Source organism: Argentina silus (assembly GCF_951799395.1).
Source record: "Argentina silus genome assembly, chromosome: 15".
In the NCBI taxonomy this organism is placed as follows: domain Eukaryota; kingdom Metazoa; phylum Chordata; class Actinopteri; order Argentiniformes; family Argentinidae; genus Argentina; species Argentina silus.
The window spans coordinates 9,671,953-9,691,590 of NC_139669.1; the positions used below are offsets into that span (position 1 = coordinate 9,671,953).

The following is a 19,638-nucleotide window of genomic DNA, read 5'->3' on the forward strand; positions in this document are numbered from 1 at the left end:
ATTCATCAGCTCCGAGGCGAGCAAATAGTCTTTAAAACTATAAACACCATCGCTGGGACGGAGACAGGGGGACCCATTTACTCCGCGGCTGTGTTAAACGCTGGAGATAAAACAAACGATAATACTGTCTGTCTCCCGTAGCCGTCTCTAGAGGCATTAATAATGGGTTTAGTGCCAGCAGCTCAGTTTTAACATTGCGAAAGTGATCTTACGCACTCTTTTTACCCCCTGTGCCACTGCCACATAATAGCTAACAAAATGCTTTTAGAAAACAAAATACATATAAAAACGTAGGCCTATAACTAGATAGGTCATTGGTCATCACAGGTCATATCATTATTATATGGGGGACAAAACTGATGAATTGATGAACGTATCAATATGCTACAGAGACTGGTGTGTCATGCGCCCCGGTTGTGCTGCGTGGGTGGGTGTGGGTTTGTTGTCATCTGTTATCACGTCCTGATAACCAAACCAGTGGCTCCAGGATCTCTCTGAGGCAGACAGGGGAGTGTGTTGCTGCTGGTTTCAGGTTCCGTGTTCAGGGACCAACCTGTTGTCTCTTCCTCCACTCGACCCTTGTCTGGTCCATTTCCCCCCGGATTAAACCATTAAAACCAACACCCAAAACACACACGCACGCACGCACGCTCGCGCTCGCTCGCTCGCTCGACAATAGGCCTATGACCTCTAGACTGTTAAAGCCATTCTCTATTGTCATTTGCCTGGATCAAGACTGAGAGCGAATTTTGTCCCTATAAATCACAAGGACAGCATTCCTTTCCTTCAACATTATGGTGGCCTAATTAAGGCAATATTCATCTAAATGTGAGCTAATGATGGGCAAATTCCACCCAAGCCACTACCAAGGTAGCAAATGGTTAATATGCAACAAACATATAGGGAACAACATTAATTAATACAAACGCGCGATTGCGCGTTATGCGTAACTTAAGTGACATTTCTCTCTGGATTTTGATGCACTGACATATAGGGTTACAGGCCATTCTTGTACGTCACCGGAACTAGGACGACCAATCCGAAGCCCCCAAACGCTCTCCCATCTGAGATTGAACCCCCCCTCTTTTCCCCCTCATCGTGCGTAGTAGAAGAGAGGCCAGGAACAAGTTAGGAGATAGTTGACATTTAAGATGCACACTTTACTCAAGATCCCCATGGTTAAACAAACGAGTACTTGAGCTTAGTAAATATTACCAAGAGGAGACGATTTTTGAATCATCGTTTCGTTGCCCTATGTCAGATTAACTAGAGTTTCTTGGCAATGTATTCCAGCCCCAGCACGTCCACTCCCTTCTCGGTAAAGGATATATTAAACCTGGAGCAGAGTCATGAGGATATGGATTCCCTGGACATAACTCCTCGTATGGACTGTGCTCTGCCGACCTCCTCATGTATGCTGGCCCGTATGAAGCAGGAGCCGCTTCGGGAGATGCCGTCTGGGGCCTCGCTGTTCGGGGAAGACCTCCATGAAACTAAAGCCAACAGAAATACTGCACTCAACTTTGCCGCTGCCTTTTATGGGAAAACGTTCTTAGAAATGGACATCGTCAAGGATGCAAAGACTGACTGCTTTGAGGGGAAACACAGAAAAGGTGAATGTTTAAACATGAATAGGCCTATTTAAGAATGTTGTTATTTATTTTAGGTTAGGCCTACTTGTCTTTACTTATCCTACTTACTTTTGTTTTCTGTCTTGTTCATCATAATGATAATTAATAGCAGTTGTTTATGTCTTGAAACTTATTTTATTGGTGTTATGCTGTCATTATTCTGTAAAAGACAATGACTATATTGTTCGAAAAGCCTGAGACCTGCAGATCTATTGAATTAAGGTGGACTATTTTTGATGTATACATTTTTAACTTACAACATTTGAACCAATACTTCTGGTGTAAAATAAGGCGTCCAGAAAGAAATTTACTGTGTTCTCATATGACTTTGTGTAATCTACAAAGTACATTCATTAATCAAATGTCATCTATCTCCTTTCAATCTATTAGATGTGTACATCTCTCAGAGCGAGCCTGTGGATAACGTAAAGACGGAGGATCCGGATCGACCCAAATCTAGGAAGCGCAGGAAGCCGCGCGTGCTCTTCTCACAGGCGCAGGTGTACGAGCTCGAGCGGCGCTTCAAGCAGCAGAAATACCTATCGGCCCCCGAGAGGGACCACCTGGCCGGGGTGCTAAAACTCACGCCCACCCAGGTGAAGATCTGGTTCCAGAACAGGCGGTATAAATGCAAGCGGCAGCGGCAGGACCAGAGCCTGGAGATGGTGGGAATCCCTCCGCCGAGACGCATCTCTGTCCCCGTACTGGTCCGCGATGGGAAGCCATGTCTGGGGGACACGGCGACATACAACACGTCCTACAATGTTGGCATAAACCATTTCACTTATAACAGCTACCCGGCTTTCAGTAACTACCCTAGCCCGGGCTGTAACACAAACTATGCATGTAACTACCCCACAGCTGCGGTGCAATCTATCCAGCCTTCATCAAACAATGGGAATTACATGAATTTCGGTGTAGGGGAACTGAATAATGTGCAGAGCACGTTTGCATCCAGCAATGGAGTGTCCTCTTTACATGGAATCAGAACGTGGTGAATGGAATATTACATTATAAGACACGCATTAGGCTATAAGACAAGTGATGAAATCTAGGCTAGCCATTGATTGTATGCATGTGCTTGAAAATATCACAGGCCTATATACGCTTTTAACGTTGAAGACCTCTTTGCAAGGCAGTTTGTGTGTTGTCTTGAATTATGATCCGATGGTCTATGTCAAATGTTTTTTGCATAATCTAATTTAACTTTCTTAATTATTTTCAGCACCAGATTCTGCTCAAATGGATGTAACCACTAATTAAACGTACAGCTTGTAAAGGTTGGCTATATGGTTGTAGGTTACCGTAGGCCTTATTGCGAGACAATATGCAATAAACATCAGTGCATTCCCTCTCATTACAATGCTAGGCCTATTTTCCGTTTTCCAGTTTCTCCCAAATGTATGAACATTTATTTAGGTACTTAAAATTACACTTATAATTTGTGAATAAAACTGTTGTTTCATGTAAATGACTCCTCCTGATTTTGGCAGGTCAAGAATGTTGTCGAAGCACGACAAGCAGACGAATAACAGAAATACGTTAATTTCTTAACCATAAACTATATTGACTGTAAATTGTGAGTGTAAATTCGATCACCGGTTGTTTGTAAATTGATTTACATTTTCCCTTTAGGGTCATAAGTAATCAATACGAATTCTCTTCTGACAAAATATCAAATAATAATAATAATAATAATAATAATAATAATAATAATAATTATTATTATTATTATTATTATTATTATTATTATTATTATTATTATTATATGTTAATAACTGTAATCGTCATTATAATAAGTATACGTTTTTATTATGAATATGCTGGTGATAATGGTCATTATTAGGCCTACTATTATTATCGTGATCATTATCAGTAATTATGAATTGTGTATTTATATATATATATATGTATGTATTAAACATTCTGCTTACAATAACACAATGCAACAATTCGATAAGGACATATTAAACGCTCATGATCAGGAACATTTATTATTATTTAATGTTTTTTCATTCAGAAGAGATTCTTACAGTACGTCTTATGTCAACGGGCCAACTGAGCAACTGTTATGGCATGAATGTCTATGGGTCACATACATTTGTGTAAAATAATCCCATATAGGCCCGACACCCCGTTCAGTGGTTGACGTTGGCTATGTTTATTGTCTTGTTAAACTGTTCAAGTGGCTATTAGAAAGCTTCCTTCAATCTGCTAAAACGGCAGACTAAAGGTTGTAAAAGTTAGCACATTCAACAACGCACAGCCGGCCACTCCATGGAACATAAACAGAATTGCAGCTTGTCACGCTATTTTGTGAAATAAGAAAATCTGTCTGAGTTATATTTTATATGATTCTGGTGCACATGGTAATGCTGATGTTCAGGGTCAGCGTTAGGGGGTCAAGACAGGACCGATACAGGTGCATCTCACCAGTGAAACTGAAAGGTGAGAGCGAAGTCGTGTGCTGCTATTATTCAGTTAATCTAAACATTTACGCAAAGGTCTCTCACGTGTGTGAAATTGCTCTGGTGAAATACTGCGATGTGCACCGTTCATCAACGTCATCAATCAGTGGTTCAAACTGATCCCAGTTCGGCATGGGCCCCAAGGGCATATAGCCGAGGGTAAATTGGCACTGAATAAAAAACATTTGGGCCTAAATATTGTGCAACATTTTTTGCATACATTTTACAAATTGCCGGAATGAGTCTAGAAAACAGGCAGGCATGGCTGCTTTTACCAGGTATTAGTTAAAACAACTCTCATCTTCGCAAGAACCATCAATGCCAGCCACTGAACAAGACCAATTCACTTTTCAAGATATGGCACACCTCTACACTATCACAGTGCTAAATGTAAGAATAGATCAATTTGCTTGACATAGCGCCAGGGGCCTTGCAGAAGTGTGTAGCTAAACGAATGAGCAGGGAATTGGCTAAGCACAATTGCCACCACTTTAAATGAGTAAGAGACGCTTAGGCATCTCTTAGGTCTCTCCACACGTACTTGCTAATGCTAGTCCCACATACTGTCCCCAATGACCAGAACAAGCACTACACAATAAACACACGCATAAAAAGAAGTTCACAGAGACATGCATCCAAATATTAGGCTTTTATTTGAACAGAAAAATGAACGAGAGCACGGATTTTATTTCTCAAATGACCATGTCAGGGAATCATCCAGAGGGTTAGGGTTAGGGTAGGAAGGTCATGTCGCTACAATGCGTACCCTCTCCTCCAAGGTGTTGAAAAGGCAACGTCAGATAACAGGGCCACGCAAACCTAAAAATAACCCCCCCAGCCTTCCACCCCCGGTGGAAAGAGAGAGGGGAGAGAGAGGGAAACGGGTCTGAATAATCTGCTTTTTCGGGTCTTATCTGAAGAATGGCAGGGGCGCATGCTTCTTTATCACTGCCAATGTGATTACTGCCCCTGCTTTTCTGAGCTTTTCTGCCCTGCTGCTCAGTTCACCCTGTGAGCTACAGAGAGTAGCAGGCCAGACTATTGCCATGCCAGCTCCATAAGGACACACAGAGGACCAGGGCTTAGACTTACTGAAACCACCATTAAAAGATTGTATGTGTGCTATGAATATGATGACAGTGTCCAGGGCCAGTGTCCAAGCCAGATGATCTGGGCAAAGCCTGTGGTGAATGACAGAACCTGCATTTGCAATACAATGAATTTCAGCACAATCAAAGTTAGACCATTACATTATTATTTGTTTACGGTTTATTGTGGTTAACTCTTTAAACAATGATCATGATGAGAGTGTTACACATTACTCATAACCATTACAATAATGATCTGGGGGAAGAGGAATCTCCATTTACCATTACATCTTTCACTTTACATACAATAAATAATTATAAAAAAGCATTACCTTGTTGCAATGGAACAATAAATTAACATTATAATCATAACAACTAGTTACATCAACCATACAATTTCCCCAGTAGACATTGCACATATACTGCTGGCAGCCAAATATTTCCTGTGTGTTAAACAGAATAGTGTTTACACTAGGCTTAACCCAGAAGCCATTAGTGATGAGCAGTAGGCACAGTAGAAGGTTCTCCTACAGCTGATACAGGGTCAGATATTAGTCATCCCCCTTATAGATAACATAGAGTTGGGGGAAAATTAATCTGATAGTAAACCTGCATTTAGAGGAAACTTCTGATTCAAGTGTTTTGGGTCTTCACATACTGATACAGAATTACAATACTGTGTACACAAAGCTAGCTAGGAATGCCTTTGAATAGGAGTGATTAAGAAAACAATAAAGTCATGCATCAGTCAATTCCTCACACATAAGACACATACGTATTTCATATGACCATAGTAATACACTACATACAATCCACAATAGAGGCCACCTCATTCATACTAAGAAATGGTACACAGAACAGGTCAAAAGTGCATTTCCTTACTAATAGTGTTGTGTCAAAGCATAGTGTGTGTGAGTGTGTGTGTGTGTGTGTGTGTGTGTGTGTGTGTGTGTGTGTGTCTTTTCTATAAGGCAACCTTATTGGCTAATGCAGGAGGATGTCCCTCTAGCCTCTGATCTAAAGAAAGGGGAAGAGTCTCTTCTTCAGGATGTACAGGACAGTGGCGAGGAAGAGGGCCAAGGCAAGGAAGATGAGCAGTTTGTCTGTGAGCTCCCGACGGTTGTACTTGGTGATGAGTTTCCTCCCTAGCTGGATGGTTCCTGTCATGGCCTTAAACTCCTCGTTGGTCTCCAGGACCGTTCTTGAGGAGGTTGCTACAGAGGAGAGAAGAAACACTGGTCAACACTGTGCTTTGACAAAGACGTTGGTTAAAATACATGTATTTTTTGGTTTGGATAAAGAAACCACAAAATAGTGATTGAGGTTTGTTGCTGTGAAAAGCCATAGTGGTGAATGAATATGATGATTTCCAGGTCTGGATGGACATAGATTCAGATGTTTCACTCCTGTACTGAAGGGGGCACCACTCACCCAGTGAGGTCATGGTGTCCTCACTCTGCGTCACCTGCTGTGACATCATCCGGCTGATGCTCATCAGGCTCTCAGTGATGTCACTGGACGTCTGGGCCAGATTCTCTTTGGTCATCTTCCTGATTGGAGGAAAAAAACAGATATCTTCATATCAGTGAGTAAAGTAAGCAAAAAAGGCTAGTGTACAACACAATAGTAGAAGTCAGGGATGATCACAGGGATGTATTGTTGTAAGTCGCTTTGGATAAAGGCGTCTGCTAAATGCCATAAATGTAAATGTAAAAATGATCAAATGAGCTTTCAATGACTGTTCACCTTTGTCTCAAATCATCTCCCCCATGTAGAAGTGCCTCTTTCTCCAGGTGGTCGATGGACAGTTTGCTGGCCAGGTTAGACTTCCTCCAAGCTGTCTGGTTACTGAAGCGACAAAGAAACATCACAGTCATCAACACCTATTCTAGGATGCTCCCTTAATTAAATTCAATTAAAAAAAATTGATCACACCCGAGGGGCAATTACTTTGGGCATATAGTTGGTTACTATAAACAGCTCTAGTCAGGAGGAGGTGGTATTTAAGCCTTTCGATTGGCTCCTACTAATAAGGTGCATGGCACAGTCTGGATTTGGTAATGAGCAAGCATCTAAAATAACACTAGTAGAATCAAATTGATAAGTTCTCCATGCCCTTACCTGAGCATCTGTTTGCGGTGTCCCTCCACCTCACGGAGCAAGGCAAGCTTGTCTGACTCCTTGTCCTGCTCCCTCCCCATCTGCTCCAGATCCTATAAGACAAAGTAGGAACAAGTCACCCCTAAACACTGATGCAGGATCAGATATGAGTACATCCCCCATATGGTAAAGGGTTAGTTTCTGGTCCTAGATCTGTGGTTCAGCACACTGTCTACATAGCGTTCTGCTGAGATGGGTATTATTGAAAAATACCGGGTTGCCTCTCACCTGAATCCGCAACCTGACGTTGTTGAACTTCTCCTTTACCTTGGAGTTCAGATCTGTCAGCTTGCTTTGTGGTCCTGTACACTCGTTGACATCCTGGTATGGCATGTGTGCGTGCAAAGGACGAAAACATCAGACAAATTTCACCTGCCTGCAAGATATAGCCTAGAGTAAGTTACTGAACAATACTGCTGTCAATAACAAATGACCTTGTGATTTTTAGCCCTGATGGCTGTCACTTCTTGGATGCAAAGCAGCTCGCTAATAGGAATACAATTAATAGAATCAATCAATTATAAACCTGCTTTTGCTTACTGACTTCCCTGCCATAGGATATGATGCCAGCTAGCTAGTAGGAGATAAAAACATACAACTCCGGAATGAGTACATGACAGCGTAAAAAAACCTGGTGTCTGCTATTGTATCGAAAAGCATTGCACGCAGGACATATTCATACCTGAATGAGAGCCTTTATTTCCAAGTCATATTTGATGATTTCTTGCTCACATATTCGGACGTGAACATCTGCAGACGCCATGTTTGAGAACAAAGTCTTCTACGGCAAGCTGCGTGCCGGTAAACAACGTGAATCGACTTTCTCGTACTGTAGTTCGTGGAAGGCAAGATACAGACAATTGACACACGATTTATACGAGACTATTAACTACATTGTCATTACAAAGGAAGTAACTATAATATGCATATCAAGAAGAAAACTGGTTTCACTCGAAGTAGATTAATTTATGCTTTAATATTTTAATCAGAGACAATCCAACAAACAATGAGACACAGAAACAAAAGGCAACATATTAACTTAAAGGGTAACTTGTACCCAGCATTGGCATCATACCTTACTACATACCAATATTAGTTCATCATTATCATAAACGGCACACAATATACAACACGATACAAATCAAAGGGAAGGCTGTAGTTTCATTCTTATAAAGCACATTTGTGGAGAATCTTTTGAAAGTCCTTTTGGAATCGATTTGTACAAAGCACAATTGCAGTAAACTCTCCACTCCTACTCAGGTCACACAGGCTTGTTTAAGGCTTCAGGTTGACAAGGAATGTTCCCTTTGTAGCGAGAAGATTGAGAACTCCACTGGTATGCAGCAGCGTGTCAGGTCCTCTCCTGCAGAGAGAAGAGAACAGTAAAACACAGCATCACTGTCACAGATGAAGGAAAGGCGTTGAGCAGAGGAAGCCACCGTACGCAACTGCGATGCAACTTCACCGTCCTGTGGCAAAACTTATCTGAATGAGCGTGCTATGTTGGAAGGATACCTGGGCTCGTAGACTATGGCCAGTGATAGTTCAGGTACCAGATGGTCTCGTTGCTCAGTGCTGGTCCGAACAGTGGGTTCAGCTGGGCCAGGATAGCTATCAGCCAGCTGGGAGACAGAACAGACATTCACACAACATGAGGGAGAGGTAAATGTGTGATGGTGGAGAGGTCCAGAGAACAAATTGAAAGATTCAAAATATGATCTGGCCTATACTGCCCCCTTGTGCCCATATGAAACGTAACACGACACTGCCTTTACATGGTTGACAACCTCAGATGCTAAATAATTAAATGTGCAGCAGAATGGTATCTCAGACTAGGCTACATTGAACCAGCAACACTCTCCACTAATTTTCCCTATCAACAAAAGAGACCATGTGAAACTGTACGTCACTAGGTCTGTGACAACAACACATTGGTAATGAATATGGATTAACAGGGGGAATTGCACTGAGCTGCAGTTTTGTCCAATCAATCTTAATGGAGCACCTCCCGAGGCTGAACCATTTGATTGGTCTGTCGCTCTCTGGTTTGTGGGGCAGATAGGAATTGAAACATATCACTAGTAATGGGTTATACAATAATACGATCATTTCACAAACAGTTTCATCATACAGCTCGCACATTTGACCCATGCACGATTCAAACCCACCGCCAAACACCAGACCAAAACTTGACACACATACTCTGTTGAAGACATTGCGCTAAATTCCTGGAATGACAGAGGTCTACTTACAAAAGATAACAGCAGACTGCAGTTAACACCAGCATGGTAACTATCACTCTGTGGAAGAGAGAAGAGACTGTATTACACCATGCTATGAACACATTATTAGGAATCACTTTGATACATCGACCTATTATTGTTAATAATTATGGCATATGCATATATGAGATTTATTATAATGGGATTGCATGTAATTATTACTACTGTATTTCAGCTGGAAAAAACACTCATGCAAGTGACAGTCAGGTGGGAACTAGAATTGGAGAAGGGAAGTTCCAGCATTATGACACATTTCTTTTTTCTTCATTTGACTACAGACACCAAGCAAACTTTCAAGGGCAAATAAGTTTGAAAAACTGTCAAACATTCAGGTGTCTTCAAGCCAAGAACAGTCAGACCCAAAGTTACTGGCTGCTTGAGCAAAGCCAATTACTTTCATAATGGTAAAGCTACAACACAACAGCAGCAGCTGTAAAGTCAAGTGTCAAAACAGTATGATTAGCTAGCAAACTAGCAAAGCTATCTCAGTTATTGTCAAAAGAAAGTAAAAAATAAGCTTCACTATTGGATTTTGCCCGGAAAAAATGTAAATGACTACTTAACTATCTTTCCATAATATCAATCGATCTAACTTCGCATAACTTCGAAACTTAGTATTTTCCTAGATAACAAAGTTAGCTAATAATGTTGCCTAGCCAACTTACCCTCTGTTCGGTCCTTTCGGGATAAACCACGGCACTATTCCTCCAATAATACCCCAAAACAGCGTCATTACCGACATAGGAATTACAAAACTAAGTTCCGCCATAATTTCTCTTTGTTTATTGAGTTTTGTGTAGAAAATATCAACTCTTATGGCTGACGACAGTAATTCCAACGTCGCCTGCAAACAACTGTATGAAGTTGTTGAAAGACGACACGACCAGGAAGTACGAATCACATGATGGAGCGAGCTGGGGGGTGGTGCCAACTTGATGCGTCTGTGGTGGCCTTACAACTTCACGAAGTCACAGACAGCAACAAACCTCAAAACATGTAGCACTATTCTTTTTCCTTTAGAATAATTTGCCACTGTATATCTGAAATTGGTCTGGGACTTCACAGATTGAACACGATTCCTCTTTAGCCCGTTGTTCTTCATCCATCTGTTCTTGCAGTCCATTGATAATTGGATGCAGTCTGATTCATGTGCTGCATGATTTTGTTCTCCCACCTGTTTATATCCTTTCATCTCAATCATGCATATGTACAAGTAACTAATGTGAACACTATTTAGATAGTTCCAAATAGAACTATCAACCTTTCAACCAACTATTTAACCCACAGCCTAACCCTAGCAAGCTGTTGCTCATCTTAGTTGCAGTTGATATACTGATGATCTAGAGACACAAACTAAGACTTTTCAAATGAAGTGTGACCCAACTTATTGTTGACAAGAGGACATTCCAATCCATGGTAGTTGGTTATGGTAGTTATTTTATTACAATAGATCAGATCATTTGTCAAGACATTTGGTGAGGTCAACATGTCATTTGTGCCAGTTCCATAGACGCATACATGCCTCTATACAGCAAGACTGTCACAGCACATCCCCATAGCCAGTATTACTGGACAATGCAAGACAGTTTCCCCCAGATTGATCATCATGATGTACATCTCCAAATATGACAGACAATGAAATGGATTTTTACAACAGTTTATTGTTAGCAAAAGATCTTTTTCACTCCGTCATCTTTTCAATGGTCTCCTCCTTGTATTTGCCCTTCTCCTTGCCGTCAGCGCGGGACTTGGCCTTGCGCTCCAGGATCTTCTTGCGGTCCTTGTCCAGCTTTAGCCTGGTGATGACGACCTGGGAAGGAAAAGGAAGAATTAGCATTTAAGTTACCATTTGTAGTAACAAAATAATAAAATAAGTGTCTCCATTTTGCAGACCTTTATTTTTTTCACACATCTATTGGATTGTTGCATTTGTATGTCAAAAGTTCAGCATCCAGGTGATAAAAAAAAATAAAAAAACAGCCAAAAGATCCCATCTAGCTACACTGGAAATTCACTTGCCAGTATTAGAAAGCAAAATTTGACTTGATTTTATTCAGTCATTGTAGTGCTACATATGGGGACGGGGGTGGTAGGGTAGCCACTATAAGTATGCATATCAAGTTAAATGTACATTGCCCACACAGTGGAGGGAGAAATCAGAGGACGGCTCATTCTAATGAGCCCATCCTGATATCTCCCCCTAAAAGCCTTCCCTGACACCAACACAAGCAAACCAGCAACACCTTGACTATGCTTGAGGGTGAATTGCAAATCCAATACAAAAACAGTATTGCTCATCTCAAATTATAGCGTCTACCTTTGGCTGGCAAAATAGGTTGATGGAGCTAGACATCTGGGAAATAAATCACAAAAGCAGAGTTCTATGGCTGTCTAGTCCATGTTTGTTTAGCTCCTGTCATATATTCCCATCTTCAAAAATGAAAACTACAAGTAATGGGTTGGAAAGCCACTAATGGCCATGATCTGTGAAATCAAAAAGCCTTTGTCGCCACGTAGATGACCGCAAACATGTAGTTTCCCCAAGCAACTGCAACCATGCCCCACCTACAGTCCAGACTCGACACCTTCACCTTTAGACATCCCTAGGATGCAAAGCAAAAAGACGCCCACATCCTCCTCTGCATCTACATTGTGATCCACCAAATGGCTCTCAATATCCCAATCTGCTCACATCAGTGCAGGAGTAGAGGAAGCCACTTTATTGCAGACTACTCTACTCCCAGTGTATTCTTATTTTATTCAGTGTTATACAGGTGGTGTTTGTGATTTTCAACATGTCCTTAAGGTGAAATAACATAAAGCCACTGAGACAAGGCCCTTAGTTTTGGATAGTTTAAGGATTTATCTAGCACTCTTTCTTGTCCCAGAAGCTGAGTTCAGCAACCAGGGGGTTTACAAGAGTGCACAATACAGGTGAAGTTGTCCTTCTCACCTTGCTGGGGTGGATGCCAACATGGACAGTGGTTCCATTGGCCTTCTCCCTCTGCACACGCTCAATGTAGATGACGTACTTCTTTCTGTAGACCTGCACTACTTTGCCAATCTGCTGGCCTTTGTAATGTCCCCGGACCACCTAGAGAGAACACAGAACAGAATTCCACAAAGATTTAGCACAGTGTTCCTTATTGGCCAATTCTGTGACGGCTCCAAGTGGAAAACCGAATTCTCAGAGGTACAGAAGTTGGTAATGTACTAGTTCCAAGGAGCAAACAAATGCAGTCTCGGACACATGTTATGGTGTAGTTGTGTCATATCTTACCTGGACCTCATCATCCTTGCGGATGGGCATGGACCTCACGTTGTATTTCTGGCGGAGCTCCTTGGAGAGGGGGGAGGACATGATCTTCCTCCGGATGTGTGAGGGGGCATTGAAGTGCCTCTTGCGGTTCTTACGCCGCGAGGATGTCACGAACGGATTCAACTTCATGATGGCTGCAAGGTAAACAGTGAAAAAGTAATGTTAGAATGGGGCACCACAGCAACCTCTAGTACACCAGAGTCAATCACTTGGCATACACAACGTGCACGTTAGCTACCAAAAACAACCCACAACACCTTCCTCACTAGAGGATGGAGCAAAGGGATTCAAAGCCATACACAAGTAACTGGAGTTAGCTTGTCGACGGGTTCTCATAGGCTAGCTTGCAAGGTAACATTTTGCGTACGACTAACAATCGGACCCTCAATAATAACAAAGACGGGCATATCAGGATGTCAACAATCAAGAGAACATTAGTCAATAACAACACAAAGCTGACCAGGCAAACCCAGATAGTAAAGTCTCATGTAACTACAGATCTAGCTAGCTACTCCAAAAGCAATGGACATAGCCTCCACGCTTTCACCGTGGGAATGAGCTACCTAGCAATTGCGACCATGTCACCACTACTGTTCGGCATTATCATTGTTACCCATGTTTTACACATTATTTTCAACATTCAGGACATAATGCGCTAGTGTTTGGAATTATTTATATGCATACTCCGCCTAGTAAGTGTCAAACGTGTTGCAGTTTGCCTGCCATCCCATTTAATTGAACGTGTAGCTAGCTAGCCAACAGCAGACTGAAGGGTACCGATTCCGGGACGTTTCATTTGGAAATCAAACAGCTTTGTCTATAATACTGATCACATATTAACAATTACAGGGGTAGCTCACTGTTGAAGACATTATAGGGAAATATTAAAGGGTTATAGGAGGGGATGGATGTTGATAACTTTTATGAAATCGACAGCCAGGAATTCTTACCCTGCCGATTACTCCTCAATGGCCGGCGGAAAAGAGGCTCTCAAACTGCTTCCGCTCGCATTAGTTCACACACGGATCCCGCGAGAAGCACGCAGAAACAGAGCGTACAGACCGAGATCATATATTATATCATGATAAATGTGTTTGTAAATGATTGTTGACTTCTTTCTTATATTAGGTGTCCTAATCATAAGTTATGGAGAGGATTTGATGTCAAGACTACAGTGAATAAAGAAATATGCCAAGTTGGATTGTGTGTGTGTGTGTGTGTGTAGGATTCATTTAAGATGTTAATAGGCTACATGTCTATATACTGCAGGTCATACAAATATGCACCTTAAGCCAATGGCCTTCATTCTGTCTGAAATGAGAAGCGGCCGACAATTATAGAATAATTCCTAGGATAAACTATGCTCAACTATTCATTGATACACATTTTTTGTCTACGTTTTCGGAGACCCTATCAAGACTAGGCTCCTAGAAAGGGATCCTTCATGAGATGTAGGCCTAGCTGTTGATCAAGGATTCTGGTTTATATGTTCAGAAAGCCTATGGAAATCAATATGCAATATGGACATTCGCCATGAGGTGGCGCCATGGACAACGATGAAATCCACTCCGTCCCACCTCGAGTGTTGAGATCTGTCAGTTTCTATTGCTGATCCTTTTCATTGTCCGAAAAGTTAAGATTATGATATGCAGATTATTATACAGAAAACAGTTGTAGGCTAGTCTATATTAACAACAATAATGATAATGTCATCATCATCATCATCATCATCATCATCATCATCATCATTATTATGGTTTTAAAATGTAGCCTACAGCAGTGTTGGCAGTAAGCAGTAAGCCGCTTTAAGTGAGGGATGCGGTAGATGGCAAAATGCGTTGGCATAAAACAGAATTGGCCTATTGAGCTATGAACTACAACAGTTGGGCTATGGAAATATGAAGTTTAGGCCTATGGGGGCTAAGGAGCTAACACGGGACAAACTTCTTAGGTTACATTATTAATCAATGAAATGACATTATTGCCCCACAGCCCACACTCTCTTCACCCCCACTCCCTCCATCCTCCAATCTGATTCCCGAGAAAAGAGGCGCGTCTGGCGCGACCTCCCGTCCGGCCCTGCACTCTGGATAAGCTCTGCACACGGAAGCGAAGGCGCGTTGTTACGGTGCATCCTCTTTGACAGTGCACACCGCTTCTCATCTCCCCCGCGCGCAGTTAACGGACCATGCTCGCGCTGTCTGTCTGGGTAAAAGTGATGCTGTCATAGCCCTCTGCGTGCAGGGAGCCGTTCCCTCCCTCATCCCGGTCCTCTCTCTCTCGCGGCAGTGCGGATGTGGAGTCACTACCGGAACGCTTCACCCAACGGAAAGAACCGGAGAAGAAGATGAAATGTTTTTCCCGATATCTCCCGTACCTTTTTCGACCTCCGACCACCATCCTGTCTTCCACTTGCCACACCGAAGGTAGGGATAGACACTACAGGGCGGCTGTGTGTGTGTGTGTGTGTGTGTGTGTGTGTGTGTGTGTGTGTGTGTGTGTGTGTGTGTGTGTGTGGAAAGAGAGTGAGAGTGAGAGTGTGTCTGTGTGTGTGTGTGTGTGTGTGTGTGTGTGTGTGTGTGTGTGTGTGTGTGTGTGTGTGTGTGCGCGTGCGTGTGTGTGTTGGCATGAATTTGTTTTAAACTATACAACCCTACTGATGGGGGATCCTATGGAACTATCGCCTAATAGAATCAGCCTCATATGAGTTTACTTTTCAGTAACACCTGAGCAAATGTCAAAATCTAAAACTACCAAGGTCCAAAGCCTGCCCTGAATCAGCTGCATAGTATTATGCAGGGGTATATCACATTCCACAAAGTTCTGAAAGCAGACAAGGGCTATTCTAGATGTGGGGCAGATAGGGAGAGTGAGGCTTGTTGACTTGTGAGACAGGGCATGTGACTGTGTGTGTGTGTGTGTGTGTGTGTGTGTGTGCGTGTGTGCGTGTGTGCGTGTGTGTGTGTACTGTGCTTGCATGCTTCTGGCCCTGCAGCTCACAGAGAACAGTCTTACTGTGATTTAGTTCATTGTACCTTTGGGGAAAATGTTTGTGACATTAAGTAGCCTCAACATAAAACAATGCATCACAAACACAGGAGGACATAATGGTTACATACAATGTAGTTACAGTCTAGTTGGCATTCTGAACTGTAGTAGTCCTGCACCACTGCTCCCAGGCATAAGAGACTTCATTCTGTCCTCTTTTCTCCTGAATGTCGACATTGTAAAAGAATGATGACTGTTCATTTTACAATTGCTCTCCTTTCTCAGACAGCAGTGTATCAGGGACAGGAGGACTTAGTGTGTGTATGAGAGAGAGAGAGAGAGAGAGAGACATAGAGAGTTGTGTTGTATTATATACTCTGAGGAGCCCAAGAGGCCAGAGTGTTGGTGTCACCAGCTTTTATTGGGTCGTAATGTGAAAGCTGAGCTTCTGCATTATTTAACCCATGCCCCCCATCCCCATCCCCTCCCTCTACCTCCTTGCCCCCGGCATTCTGGCAGTGAGAGAGACAGCATCGTCCTGTATGTGCAGTCATGGCATGGGGCCTTCAGAGCCAATGTCTGTGACCTATATTTCACTAAGAAAGAACACGATCTGCATTGCATCTAACACTGGACATACACACTGGAGCTACAGTATAACTCCAGGCTATGCTGTCATTCATTCATTTACTTCTTCCCTCCCTCCCTAACTCATTCACTCACTCACTCACTCATAGCTGCCTTCTAGGTGCTGTGGGGTGGAGCTAGACTTTACTGTGTTAACAGACATGCATACTGGCTTGGCTAATCTATGTGCTGGAGGGAGAGATCAACCTTATGAAGACAGACACAGTTTCGGCTGAGCTGCTCCATATTGTAGATCTCCCTGTCCAATGAGAGTGTGGTACATTGTTAACAAATGTGTGTAACATACACACACACACACACACACACACACACACACACACACACACACACACACACACACACACACACACACACACACACACACACACACACAAACTCACACACACACACACACACACACACACACACACACACATACACACACACTTGCTCAAACATGTGTTTGATACCATTCCTCACTCCATTCCATGCATTACAATGAGCCCGTCCTCCGATTTCTACCTCCACCAGCCTCCCCTGGCCTCTACTATTCTGTCCCCCCATCTACCCCTAAGAACCCCCCTCCTCCCATCTATATCCACCCCAGCAGAGCTGAGTTCTCCCTAGTGTTCGTGGAAAATGTCTTATATAAGTCCTGATTGTAAGCCCCGCCACTCGACCACTGTGTGTGTGTGAGTGTGTGCGTGTGTGCGTGTGTGTGTGTGTGTGTGTGTGTGTGTGTTCTCTTTGTTTATCTGGGCCACAGAGGGGAGAGACGTGCCAACATCACTCTGTCTCACCTGTGGCCAGTCTCTGGGGCAACAGCCTGCGTGTGTTTGTGTGTGTGTGTGTGTGTGTGTGTTTGGTGTGTGGGTTTACAGTATGTCCTCTATACTGTCTCTTTTTCTCCCAGATCAGACTGGTCAGCTGCTTTGTGATGAATTAAGTCTTAAAGGGCCCTGATGTGTGTGTGTGTGGGAGGGGGGGGGGGGGAGTCTGCTTTCTTGTGCTTGAGTCAGGGAAAAACTGTGCATCGTCGCAAACAAATACCTTGTCTCATCCTGCCATCAATCAACAGACCTAGCAGTGCAGAGCCCTCATTGTGACATTGTGTTCATATGGGAGTGAGAGTGTGCATGTGAGAGTGTCGTAAAATTGAATAGGGGGTAAAGATATTTAGAAGATAACCGGTATGTCCGTTCATGCGTGTGTGTGCGTATTTGTGTGAGGAGCGAGGTGTGTGTGTGTGTGTGTGCGTGTGTGTTTGTGTGTGTGTGTGTGTGTGTGTGTGTGTGTGTGTGTGTGTGTGTGTGTGCGCTATAATCACACACCCTGGGACTGTTGTTATCCTGACAGACACCCACTTCACAGCTCAGAACACACTCCTCACAGCCGTCATGCCTGGCATGCCTCAGGGGCCAATCACCTCCCTCCTCCACCACTGCAAATCAGAATCAGGCTAGGCTATGTCATTTTGGTCAACTAAAAGGCTTTCTACACTTTTTATCTCTCTACTCTACTGGGGGAGGTAACATGGAATTACAGTGACAACTACGAGTGCAACGAATGCATGTGACATCCACGCATTTGACCACTTCGTATTTCGTTCCATGCATTACAGTGAGCCCGTCCTCCGATGTCTACCTCCACCACAAGAGTAGGGCAGTTTCTCTAGGGCCTGGGTGATGCCTTATCACAATGATCATGTTGGTTAGTAGTGGGTCTGTTTGCGTGAGGCCTCTGTTGTTTCTAAACAGCAGTGTTATCAGGGGTTGAGGTCCTTGGTTAGACTGTTAACACAGACAAAGGGGCCCCTTATCGAGAAGGACCGCAGGGACACTGCTGTGACCTCAGTCAGAGAGCTGCTCTGTGTATATATAGATAACAGCAGGCAGCCTCCCCAAGCTCTACTACAGGACCTGCTGTGTGTGTGTGTGTGTGTGTGTGTGTGTGTGTGTGTGTGTGTGTGTGTGTGTGCGCGTGTGTGTAATGGCATCAGCTGATCCACTCTGCGTATATTGGAACACGAAGCTGTGTCTCTGCTGCTGCATTTTGTGCCCTGTTCATTTATAACTGCCACATAAGCCATAGAAATGAGTACTCGTATAGAGACGAGAGAGAGAGAGAGAGAGAGAGAGACTCCCAGCTCTGCCCTCTACAACATAACATTGTCTTAACACTGGGGATGACTCTGCTGCTTGCAGGGGTAGGGGTGGGGTTGGGGTTGAGGGGTTCACCGCAGATCAGCAAGGTCATGCAGGGAGTCCATCCACTCCCCTGGGATTGTTGAGGCAGAGCGAAATCATTGTTGACGAGACCCTTTGCACCGCTGTTAAATGGAGTCTGGTTTTGAGATGCTGTCTGCATACCAAACAACACACACACACACGCACGCACGCACGCATGCACACACACACACACACACACAGACACACAGACACACACAGACTGTTAAAGGGAGTTAAAGGGTAAGACTAAAGCAGAAAGATAAAGCTGTCTCCCTCTCAGGAGGCTATGGACCACACAGTGATTTAGAGACCCAGGGGTAGTGCTGGGGGTTTTAAGCCTAGGTATACCCGTGGGAGTAATGGATTTGGTCTGATTTTATCTATAGATTGATGGTTCCTTTTCTAGCATCTCAGGGTATTTGCAACTGCAATCTGCAATGTTCTTTTGAAATAGCCCTCCTCCATAGTTGCAGAGTCAGCATCAGTCATCAGTTTGTACAGTAAAAAAAATCAAATAGGTCAATCTGAAATATTGAATGTAAGCGCAGCAACGAAGCAGCATATAGTAGAGGTTATGCCATGAGTCAACATTTGTTTGAATAATGGTGATATGGAGCTATTCTTGTCCACAAAGCCCAGCTCTAGAGTTTCAGCACCATGGACAGAGCACAGTGTGTGTGTTTGTGTGTGTGTTTGTGTTTGTGTGTGTGCGTGTGTGTGCGTGTGTAATATAGTAACATCTCATGTAAAGTATTCCAAATGGTTCTCAAGGGACTGGAGATGAGATAACCAGCTGCCAGATTCTATAAAAGCGTTTACTGTTAAATGGATGATGTCATACACTGGC

At 43.2% G+C, this 19,638-nt stretch overlaps 5 protein-coding genes across 5 annotated transcripts in view; 2 read left to right on the plus strand and 3 right to left on the minus strand.

Annotated features, from left to right (window-relative positions):
- Positions 1 to 1,282: 1,282 nt before the first annotated feature.
- On the plus strand, positions 1,283 to 2,629 carry nkx2.5 (NK2 homeobox 5; the record flags this gene model as incomplete). The annotated part of the gene is made up of 2 exons (XM_083685604.1): positions 1,283 to 1,613; positions 2,022 to 2,629. 2 exons carry the CDS (start codon positions 1,283 to 1,285, stop codon positions 2,627 to 2,629), a joined length of 939 nt encoding a protein of 312 aa, XP_083541730.1.
- A 2,784-nt stretch (positions 2,630 to 5,413) lies between these two features.
- On the minus strand, positions 5,414 to 8,110 carry bnip1a (BCL2 interacting protein 1a; the record flags this gene model as incomplete). Its single annotated transcript, XM_083686871.1, has 6 exons — positions 5,414 to 6,401; positions 6,619 to 6,737; positions 6,934 to 7,035; positions 7,309 to 7,400; positions 7,576 to 7,668; positions 8,030 to 8,110. 6 exons carry the CDS (start codon positions 8,108 to 8,110, stop codon positions 6,205 to 6,207), a joined length of 684 nt encoding a protein of 227 aa, XP_083542997.1. The 3' UTR covers positions 5,414 to 6,204.
- Positions 8,111 to 8,281: 171 nt separating this feature from the next.
- atp6v0e1 (ATPase H+ transporting V0 subunit e1) lies at positions 8,282 to 10,502 on the minus strand. The gene is made up of 4 exons (XM_083686545.1): positions 10,295 to 10,502; positions 9,600 to 9,647; positions 8,863 to 8,969; positions 8,282 to 8,710 (listed from the first exon to the last, which is right to left on the minus strand). The coding sequence occupies exons 1-3, from the start codon at positions 10,396 to 10,398 to the stop codon at positions 8,876 to 8,878; spliced, it is 246 nt and encodes an 81-aa protein (XP_083542671.1). The 5' UTR covers positions 10,399 to 10,502; the 3' UTR covers positions 8,282 to 8,710; positions 8,863 to 8,875.
- Positions 10,503 to 11,270: 768 nt separating this feature from the next.
- On the minus strand, positions 11,271 to 13,965 carry rpl26 (ribosomal protein L26). Its single transcript, XM_083686204.1, has 4 exons — positions 13,899 to 13,965; positions 12,910 to 13,082; positions 12,583 to 12,723; positions 11,271 to 11,439 (listed from the first exon to the last, which is right to left on the minus strand). Exons 2-4 carry the CDS (start codon positions 13,075 to 13,077, stop codon positions 11,311 to 11,313), a joined length of 438 nt encoding a protein of 145 aa, XP_083542330.1. The 5' UTR covers positions 13,078 to 13,082; positions 13,899 to 13,965; the 3' UTR covers positions 11,271 to 11,310.
- Positions 13,966 to 15,295: 1,330 nt separating this feature from the next.
- LOC310816330 (serine/threonine-protein phosphatase 2A 55 kDa regulatory subunit B beta isoform) overlaps positions 15,296 to 19,638 on the plus strand; it is a gene marked incomplete at both ends in the record, with an annotated part of 33,975 nt that continues 29,632 nt past the window's right edge. The window contains one exon of the mRNA XM_083686471.1: positions 15,296 to 15,374. Within this exon, the coding sequence (XP_083542597.1) occupies positions 15,296 to 15,374 (79 nt within the window). The remainder of the gene's footprint in view (positions 15,375 to 19,638) is intronic.